This window comes from Kogia breviceps, chromosome 7 (assembly GCF_026419965.1).
Source record: "Kogia breviceps isolate mKogBre1 chromosome 7, mKogBre1 haplotype 1, whole genome shotgun sequence".
Classification (NCBI taxonomy): Eukaryota; Metazoa; Chordata; class Mammalia; order Artiodactyla; family Physeteridae; genus Kogia; species Kogia breviceps.
In genome coordinates, this window is record NC_081316.1 from 79,402,791 (window position 1) to 79,413,486 (window position 10,696).

Consider the following 10,696-nt stretch of genomic DNA (forward strand, 5'->3'; position numbering starts at 1 on the left):
CCTCAACATGATTTGAAGGTAGAGATGGTAGGAAAACCTCTTGAGAAACTGACACACGTCTTCCTCCAATGTTGGGCCTTTACCTGCTTTGACTCCCATCTCTTTGGTTGCCAAATATATATTTAGGTACCTACCATATGCCAGGCACAGTTTTGGCTCTGAGGATACAGTGATAATCAAGACAGACAGTGACAATCCGATGGATCTCATGATTTGTGAGGAGGTTATCAAAAAATAACCACACATTTTAAAATGACTTAATGTGCAATGACCCTCATAATCTCTCTTGACACCCTGGCTCCAACCACAGCCTCAGTTTCTATGGTTATTTGAAAAAGTTTTGTTTCAAGTCCTTCTTGTCTGAGTCCTGCATCATATCTAAAAGGTTGCTCAGCTTAGAGGACCCCAACAGCTCTGGGGAATGTCTCCATGACAACACATTAGCTGATACTCCCTATGCATCCTGCCCTCACAGCACTGGGGGCCTTACCCTACATTCTTTTGTACTACCTGTAATAATCATTCTTGATATTCTGTAACTGATGATTCAACATCTTGAAATCATGAGAAAATTAATGACCAAAGTTGTTTACATATTCCCTGTGATCTTTCATGGATGCTTGAAAATCATATTACAAACATTTCAACCACAAGACCCCAAACTGTGTTTCGCTTCCTACCTAATAGGGGATGTCCCCACCTAAAAACTTGCTACCACTATAGAAATAAAGGCTTTTTTACCCATGTTTTCTTTTTGTTCCTTCTGCCTCCTGACCAACGCTGGTGCTTCCCCATGTGGCCCTGCATGGCACAGTGTGGCCCCTCCTGTTGAGGACTGTAAGTAATAAATTCTTCTCTCATTGGCATTGATCTCTGAGTGTGTCATCACTCAGTCAGATTTATCAGTTTGATATTGATAAACTAAATTCCAGGCACATTTTAAAATACCACCTGGCACAGCCCACACCCAAAGACTTGCCAGGCCCTGGAGGAGCTAGAGTTGTGGCAAGGGTGAATCTGATTCCGAGATGACACCTGACTCTGCTCCATAGACCCTATAACACCTCTTCTGCCCCAAACCTGCAGACCTTCTTCTAAGTATGTAAAAGTCTCTCCAAAGCTCCCCAAACACTCATCTCCTGTTGTCCCCAGTCATGATATTCCACTCCACCTAGTCTCTATTGTCCACCCTATATCTTGGAATGTATAGAGGAGGAGGGCTGGGTTTCTGACAGGACAAAGGCCAGCTCTGAGAACAAGCATGATAGGACAGGGCCAGCTGAGTAGTCCTGGGAACTACTCTCCCCTTGGAATCAGTCCCAAGAGCAAGGTAGCCCTGGCCTCAGGTTCCAGGGCTGAACCAAAGGAAGGAAAAAGGAGCAGAGGTATTTCCTCTGGCTTACTAAGCTAGATCAAACCCTTCAGAGCTCATGAGGTTGAGGACACAAACTCTGCTGTGAGATGCAATGGACAGTGTGTATATGTGAATGTGTCTATGAAAACACGTGCACACTTTCAGCAGTGTGATGCATAAGCCTGCTGTGCCTTGGCTCAGTGCTTCTTGATTCATCAGGTACTCCCGCCTCTTTGAATCCAACCCACCAACTCTACACAGCCTGTGCCCCTTACCCCTGTAACCGAGAATTCAGACAGAATTCATCCTGGACCACATTGGCTTTGCTTTTTCCCATCAGCCCCATAAATGCTTAGTGAGGAAGCAAATATTTATTGAAGTGCTACTTGCAGGGTACACTTGTGAACCTCCCATATGGAGGGGCATTTAAAAGATATCTTGGAACAAGAGGGTTATGGGAGTGCTTTTGTGTGTTCACAAAAGTGTGCAAACCTGTGGAAGGCATCTGTGTGTACAGATGTGTGATTCTCAGTATATATGTTGTTTATGAGGTGTGTGACTGAATGTGCATATATGATGTGGGTATAAGCCATATCTATGTGAGAAAGCATGTGTGCTCTGAGAAGGGGAACTCCAGAGCATTTTATATGGATTTCACAGTCTCACGGCCAGTGTGGATATATGCAAATAGGTGTGTGCGCGCGCACGCGCGCGCGCGTGTGTGTGTGTGTGTGTGTGTGTGCTGGGTGAGCAGGGGATAAATGTGTGCTATACTCCTGCATCTCTAGGTGGTGCATCTACATACCCAATTCACTCCCATCTCTGTAACCTAGCAGACAGGATGGCAGAGTTTCTCCAGGCAGGCTTTCCTACAACTCTTGATTCACTTGGTGGTGGGGGTCTGGGGAATAGCCATGGGGTCACTCTGGGCTTGGGGGTCCCTCCTGGCCAGCTCTGCCCTCTCCATCCTTGGACGTTCGCTCCCCAGTTTCGCCCTCATCATCGGCCTCGGCCAGCTCCTCAGGCATTGGTCACTCCCGAGTCGGCCACTCCAGCCGCTTGATGCGATAGGTGATCTTGAGCGCACTGGACTCCAGCTCAGCCAGGAGTCATGCGAACTTGGTATGCAGATCATCGAGTTGCTGGTCGAGGCCTCACAGCTGGGCCTCCGTGGCCTCCTGTAGGGCGATCTCAGTTGCCTCGGCATTTACGTCCAACTTGTTCATTTTGAGCAGGATCTCACGGCCCTTTTCCTCCTTGACGGCCTGGGCCTGTGGATACTCAGTCAGCACTTCCTGCAGGTCCTCCTTGCTCAGGCAGAACAGATCTGAATAACCTAGACTCTTGATGTCGGCTGTACGGCGGTTCCCAGACATGTTCCCTGTGGCCACGGGCAGACATGTGGGAAGTTAGGGTGGGAGTGAGGGGGCATTTCCCTCCGAAACCAGGACCCCCACTTCCACATTTGTGCTTCTGAGCCTCTCTTCCTGCCTTATTGATTCTTTCATCCAGTAAAGTACTGGGTAGGGACTGGGCCCTGTGCTGGGTGGGTATCAGTGACCTGCACCCAAGAGTTCACAGTCTAGAGGACTTAGACATTTAAGGGGATAGTTATGTAACAGTATAGCCAGTGCCACGTAGATGTGCATCTGGTACTGTAGGAAGACAGGCAAAGAGCCCCTGACAAGTGGTAAGGCAGAGAATTTAGGGAAGCCTGGAGGAACTGATGCCTAGACCGAGTAGGAGGTAACTAGGGGAAGGGGGGGGCAGCTAGGCAGAGGAGGAGTATGAGTGGAGGCATGGACTTAGGACAGAGTTAGGTGGTCACAGAATACAGTAAGCAGCCCAGGGAGGCTGAAGTTCAGGGCGTGAGGAGAGGAGGAGAGATGGAGAGAGCCAGGTCATGCTGGTCTCGTAGCCCTGGCAAGGAGTCCAGACCTTGTGTTGAGGACAGTGAGAAACTATTGAAATATTTTAAGCAGGAGAACTGTACGGTGTCATCTGCATTTTAGAAAGATATTGGTGGGTGGTGGGTGGGAAGATAGGTTCGTCTGAATGCTGCAACGTCTCAGAGGTAGAAGGACCTTAGAAGGGGCAAGGGAACTACCGTTTGTTGAACTCTTGCTATGTGCCAGGCATTGCACTGGGTGCCTCACTCATAGCTCATTTAATCCTCCCAAATAACTCTTTGGGTTTTTAATATCATCCCTCTTGGGTAGGTGAGGAAACTGAGGCCTAAAAGAGGGAAGTGACTTGTTCAAAGTCAGGTAAACAGTGGCCAGCTACATACAAGATGTGGGTCTTGAGGGGGTCCTTGGAGGAAGATGTAAGGCATTTAGGACAACTGGAGAGTGGGATCCCCAGACAGAGAGCACATCCAGTGCTCTCACCCCCTTTCCCATCTCCTGTGGCCTCAATGTCTTTACTGTGATTACGTATAACAACTCCTACTGCACAGGCTGATAAGAGGAACAAATGAGCCAGTGTGCAGAGGAACAAATGAGCCAGTGTGCAGTACCTGGCCTGGACTGGAGTTGATGCAGTAAATAGGAATTCCTTCCTTCTACCTTCCTTTCCACTTGGCTATGAGAAATTTCTTTCTTGTACTGATCCCAGAAGTGTATACTTATTACCTGTGTGACCTTGGACAAGTTCTCCAAACTCTCTGTGCTCTAATTTCCTTACCTTTAAAATGGGGATAATAGTACCCACTTTATAGAGCTGCTGTGAGAATTTGATGAGTTGGTACATGTGGAGAACTTTGAACAAGGCACGTAGTAAGCATGCAATAAATATTAGCCATTATTATTATTATTATTGATTGTTATTATCTCTGCACTTTCCACTGATCTGTTGGTGCCTTGGGTGGCTGTCCACAGAGCAGGTCTACTCTCTCTTCCAAGGGCCCACGCTGCTCATTGACCTTGGCTCAGCCTCTTCTCAGGGAACAGACCCTCCTTGTCCTGCTTCTCTCTTGAGCCCTCTAGTGGCTCAGGCAAGGGCCAAGTGTCCTTAATCTGTAGGCTCTGAAGTACCACCTGGTCTCAGCATGGGGCTCTGCTGTCCCCATTCCCCTCCCCTAGCCCTATCTCCGGAACGAATGATGGCGTGCCCACCTTTGATGTTGATGATGCTGATCTCCCCAAAGTAGAGCCCTGCACCAAGCACAGCATACTGAGTGACACCATCATCGGCTACCACAGCCAGCTGACCCTCTTGGATGATGTACATTTCTCGGCCAACGTCCCCCTTGCGGCAGACATATTCGCCTGGTGAGTAGGTCTGGGGCTGCAGCTTCAGCACCAGCTCCTCCAGCAGGCTGGCCTCACAGTTCTGGAAGATCTGCACCCGGCTCAGAGTAGGCAGGTGTACAGACACGGCCACTTCTGCCCGCAACTGCTCAGGCAAGTGCTGTAAGATGGCTACCTCATTGGTCATCTTCTTGTTGATCTGCAGGTGCTGGTACCTGGGGGCAAGGTACATCATCACTCCTCACCAGCCTGCTACATGCCTGCCTCTACGTCTTCCATCAGGGCTCTCAGCTCAGCCTCAGCCAAGAACCCAACCACACTGAGTTCTCACAGGGGTCATGGGAATACTTGACAGTGGTTGATAAACATCTTTAATGCACTACCTGCTGGTCAGAGATATGTTTTGACAGCTTCTCCCTCACCCAGGGCCTGGAAGCCTCCACCAGTGAACAGTGACTAGGATACCCGTTAGCTCTCGTCAGGCTCTACTCACCCACCATCATATCACCGATATCTACTTCAGTCACCAAGCCCCATCTTCTTTAGCGATCCTCTGGTCTAGGTCCCCAACTTGGTGACGCTTCCCTTTGTTCAGCCTACGGTACGGACTCCGCGACATAGTCAACCATCTTGTTTTTGGCCATCCCCTGAGGAGTATTGCTTTTCCCTCTTACCTCTTCCAGGACCTTCTGAGTCCTATCAGGTGGTGGCAGTTCCCATTCCCTGGGTTCTGGGTTCTCCTTCCTTGTGTATGAATTCCTCTCCCTGTCAATCTTTTACCCAACCCCTCGCCCTAAGTCCATATCCAATTAGTGGAGGAAATCCTTTTCCAAGTCCCACCCAGTGAACCCTCCAATGAGCCACATCCTGAATGCCCTGCCTGACCCACCAGGCAATAAGAACCCAGCCACCTTCCTCAGATTCTATCCAGTACGCCTCTCCCTGTCCTGGTCTGGAACCCCAGCATCCTCACCAGTCAATGACTCGCTGCTCCAGCCTGCGGTTGACGTGATGCAGCTTCATGTATTTCTTCACCAGGGCATGGTCTGGGTAGAAGGCTGCATCTGCAGTGTTCATGTTGTAGATGACAGAGCTCATGCTACCCATGATGGTGGCGAAACCCATGACGGCCAGTAGGAAGTCTCCCACCATGAAGAGGTACTCCTCCTCCCGGTCTGGCAGCGGCGTATCGCCCACGGTGGTCAGGATCAGCGTGGAGAAGTAAAAGCTATAGAGGTACTGGCGCGGCAGCTTCTCAAAGCCAGGCTGCGCGGGGTCGTGGTACACCCAGGCGTCACGCCCGAAGCCCAGCTACCAGGACAAGGCAAAGTATAGGCGGCTGTTCCAATGGATGACAACAAAAACGTAAAGCATCAGCTTGGCGATGCGGAAGGCATCCGGGTAAACTGTGCGGGTCTCCATGCGGTCAAAGGCCTCAAAGAGGCGGGGCACCCGCAGAAAGCGGTTCAGCCTCAGCGTGGGTGTGTGCGGACCCAGACTCACGTAGGCCACTTCCGTGGGTAACAGGGAAACCAGGTCCAAGAAGAAGCTCTAGGTGCGAACGTAATGACTCGAGATCCTACCCTTGTCCACCACCAGTATGCCCTGTTCCAAGAATCCTGGTGGGGGGAGTGGGGGCCGCCGTGGGTGGTGTCAGATATGGGGTGGAGTCAGGGCATCTGCCTGCTCCAGAAATGAGTTTGAGGGTGGGTAGGCCAGGGCAGGCCAGGGAGACAGTTACCAGGGCAGGGTGGGGGCCGGCTTAACCCTGCTCCAGGGTTTCTGGGGTGAGCACAGGGGTACCGTAAACATAGACGCATGTGAAAGTGCTGTCAGGGAGGGGTTCACTTTCTTGTTTCTAAGAGGCTCTCTTTAGGAAGGGAACATGGAAAAAAACGTCAGTCCAGAGACTCACTGACCAGTGTGGAAGCGCACCACGAGGTCCAGTAGGTAGAGCAGGTCACTCGTGCAGTCCAGTACTAACCAGGCCACCAGATAATAGTGCTGCAGGTCGGGGAAGCAGGCTCTGCGTGGCAGGGACAGGCTTAAGGGCGCCCTCTGTACGTTAGGTGTTCTCCCGCAGCCGCTGAGCATTAAGCGCTGGGCTCTTGTATAGACTCCGCCCCTACACCAGCCCCGTGCAAGGGACCCGCCCCTCTCCTGGGCCTCACTCTTTAGCCCTGGTCTCTGCTTAAGGCCCGTCCCATCGCGCCAAGCCTGCACACGACGACGATGAGGTTATACATTACTGGGAAGACCATAGTGTTCAGCCACCAGTGGTAGTAATCCCCAGATGGGTCCAGGAAAGGCAGCAACTTCCTGTGGGCAAGAGGGGAAGTTGTGCTTCATCTATTCACCGTTCAGTGCTGCGGTTGTGACTGGAGGCAGCAAAGAAAGATCAGGCTCCATCTAGTGAGGCAGACAGATCTTACGCAGGGGACCGGGGCCTCTCACCTGGCCTTGGGTGGGGCAGAACTGCTGGACTCTGTCGTCTTCACTTTGCTGTCCTGGCTCATGGTTCTGTGGCCTGGTCCCTGGGTGTAAGATATCCAGGGCCTCTGCCTGCAGGAGGCTTCAGGAGGTGGGGGTAGTGCCAAGCTGTCCTTGGTCTCCAGCTGTGATTCCTCCATCTTTGGCTTCTGAAGCTCTTAGCAACACAACCAGGGCCAGCTGCTACTGAAGGGGTGGAGGCAGTGTGGCTCCAGCACTCCACCCCCTCTCCTAGGGCCTGGGCTTACACCTGCCCAACTAAACGTCTCTAATGGGGGTCCCTGGAGACGGTGGAGGTGCATGCCTCAGACGTTAAGGCATCCCTCCGCCTTCCTCAAAGTTGAACTACACAGGGGGCCTCTAATCAGGAGACCTGTGTGCCAGTGTAGGCTCAGAAATTCATTCTGTTTTACCCTGTGCAAGTTCCCTGCTCGCACCTCATTTTTTATTCACTGAACAACTATTCACTGAATGGCTCATTTGTGTCAGGTGCTGAACTAGTCTCCAGGGACAAAGAATGCCTGTCACATCAGATATGAGCTCTGTTTCCGTTACCTGCACCCTAACTACTTCCTTCCTGCTGGATGAGTGTGATGGGGGCCATCCTGTGGCATTTTTGCCCTCATTCCCTTCTTGTTACCTCTCATGCCTGATCTCACCCGTTATTTCATGTGTTTTCTAGATCCTCAACCTCTTTCAGTTTTCCCTTTCTGTGAACATGCTTAAACCTCCCATACCAGAACAAACAAAAATATCCTAAAAATTCCTCCTCAACTTGATGTCCCTTTCACTACTATCATCTTTCTCAGTCAACAAGTCATAACCAGAACACCTGCTATGTGCCAGGCCAATATTGTTCTAAGTGCTGGGGATAAAACATTAATGAAACACATTCCTTGCCCTCCAGAAACTCACAGTCTGGTAGGGGGGAAGTCAGGTTGATAGGCAATTACACATCAGTCTGATGGGTACTCTGTTAGGTGGGTACACAGAGGGTTATTACAATACATAGAAAGGGTCCCAATTGAGACTGGGTTCTGTAGGATGAATAGGAGTTAGTCAAGTATAAGATGGAAGAGCAAAGAGCACTCAGGCAAAGTGTATAGAGTATGCAAAGGCATAGAGATTTCAAAAAGCATGGGTGACTGACTGGGCGAACATCACTTGGTTTTTATAGTGAACCTGAGAGGCCAGTGGTAAAAGATGAGGCTGAATGATGGACAGAGGACAGCTCAGGGAGAGCTTTGTCAGACATGTTATACAGCTAGGATTTTATGTAAAGGCAATGAAGAACTCATGAAATGTTTTGCACAGTTAAGTGATATGGCTAGATTTGTGTTTTCAGAGAGTTTCTTGGAAGGAACATCTATAGTTTCCAACATTTTATTTTATTTTTTTGAAATCCTCTTTTCCCATGGCTTCTATTGATACCACAATGTCTTGGTTTTCTGCTTATTTCTTCTTAGCCTCTTTCATAAGCCCCTGTATCCACCCCTCCTGTTTTGGTGTTTTTTTGGACTCTGTACTAGGTCTTCCTCTCTTTCCATCCTCCCAACTCTCTCTGGTCAATCTTGGCCACCCACAGGATCTCCTTTTGCATCTAATGTCTCCCAAGAACACTCTTTGAGCTCCAGACCTATCTATACCACTAATTGCTGTCTGGATGTCCCCACTCAGATATTCCACAGTCACCTTCAGCCCATTGGCTCCATAATTGAGCTCATTATCTTCCCCCATCTGCTCTTTCTCTTATAATCCCTATCTCTGGCTTATCAGCCAAAATACCTAGCACCCGTATTTATTATTATTACTATTGTATAACATTGTGGCAGTTTTAAAAAATAGTCACAAATTCTTTGATGCTCCTTCCTTGTGGCTGTTCAGTCAATAGAGTATAGCAGGAATGATGGTGTGTGACTTCTGCTTCTGAGACCAGATCATAAAAGTCCATGCAGCTTCCTTCTGGTTTTCTTTGAACACTCACTGTCTGGAAGCTCCCTCTCCGGATGCTCCCTCTTGGAACCTAGCTGCCACGTTGTGAGAAGCCCAAGCCACAGGAGCAGTCAGGTGTCTGTACTTTGTTTGACAGTCCCAGGTCAGGCATCAGACATGTGAGTGAAGAAGCCTCCAGATGATTCCAGCCACCAGCCTCAAGCCACCTGCCACACGTTTGAACTTTCTAAATGAGGTACCAGATATCAGGGAACAGAGACAAGCCATTCCTGCCACGTCTTGTTCAAATTCCCAGAATCTGTGAGCATAAAAAAATGGCCATTTTTTTACACTATTAAGTTTGGGATTATTTGTTACACAGCATAGTAACCAGAACATACATATAGAAAAGTACATATTTCCTAAGTACACAGCTTGATTAATTTCACAAGGTGAACACAGTCATGAACCAGCACTCACATCAAGAGCCCCACTCTGTCCTCTTCCAGTCAATGCTTTTCCAAGGGTAATCACTATCCTGGCTCTCAATCCTGTAGTTTAGTTTTGCCTGTGTTTGACTTCTATAAACTAAGCATCAGTTTTTAATCCTTCCTCTTATTTTCCTTTCATATTCATCCAGCCATCAAGCCCTGGTGACCTAATAACCACATATACATTTCTCTACATCCTTACTATTCTAATTTGGGCCTTATCAATCTGATCATAAAATTCTTTATAGTTCTCTGTTATCCCAAGGATAAAAATCTAAACTCCTTAACACGGCCTGCAAAGCTCTCTGGTACCTGACCTCTGTTTGTGTCTTCAGCCTCATCTCACAGTGTTTCCTCTGCATGTTCCCTAGGTTCCAGACAAGCTGTACTGATTATAGTTTCCAGAGTACCTCCCACATGTTGTCCATTCTTTCTCACCTTGTTATGTTATGTGCTGATCCTTTGGGCTGAAACTTCCATTTCTTTTTCTTTTAAAATACTTTTCCTTTTGAACTAATTTTAGGCTTACAGAAAAGTTGCAAAAATAGTATAAAGTCCTTGTAAACTCCTTACCCATGTTCCCTTGTTATCATCTTATATAACTAGAGCACAGTGATCAAAACCGGGGAATTAACATCGATACAATACTTGCAACTAAACTGCAGACCTTATCTGAAACTTCCATTTCTCAATCTTACTCTTACTTGGTTCTCAAGACTGCTCAGACATCATCTCCTCCTGGACGGCTTCCCTAGGCCCCTTCGCTCTTCTTTCCCCTCATCTTCTAAACACACATAACATGCTAAGTGCTGCTCCTCGATGGCAATTACACTACGTTGCAATTGTCTACCAATAAGGGCTGAGGTCCTGGAGGGCTGAGACTATTTTTAATTGATCTGGAATCCTGCCTGACAAAGAGGACCTTACTCCACGTTCCTTGGGTTGACTGAAAACGATAGTGCCCAAGGGATCACGAGGCAGCAGGTGTTGGCGAGACAACGAGGGGCGGTCATCGCCCGGGTACTATCCAAGCCGTTTCGTGCAGATGGTGCAAAAAAGGAACTAGACCTCTCGCCGTCAGCCCTCTCTAGGGCTCTATTTTCCACAGGCCCCGCCCACCTACCGACTCCTCCCCTCAGGCCTACCCTCTTGTTATCTCCTCCCCTTCCACGCCCCCT

General features: G+C 48.9%; 1 protein-coding gene across 1 annotated transcript; it reads right to left on the minus strand.

The window, feature by feature from the left end:
• Positions 1 to 2,274: 2,274 nt before the first annotated feature.
• On the minus strand, positions 2,275 to 7,121 carry CNGA4 (cyclic nucleotide gated channel subunit alpha 4). The gene is given in 6 exon segments (XM_059069545.1): positions 2,275 to 2,735; positions 4,471 to 4,820; positions 5,579 to 6,224; positions 6,525 to 6,631; positions 6,823 to 6,924; positions 7,060 to 7,121. Coding segments are annotated over 6 exon segments (1,728 nt in total).
• Positions 7,122 to 10,696: the final 3,575 nt, after the last annotated feature.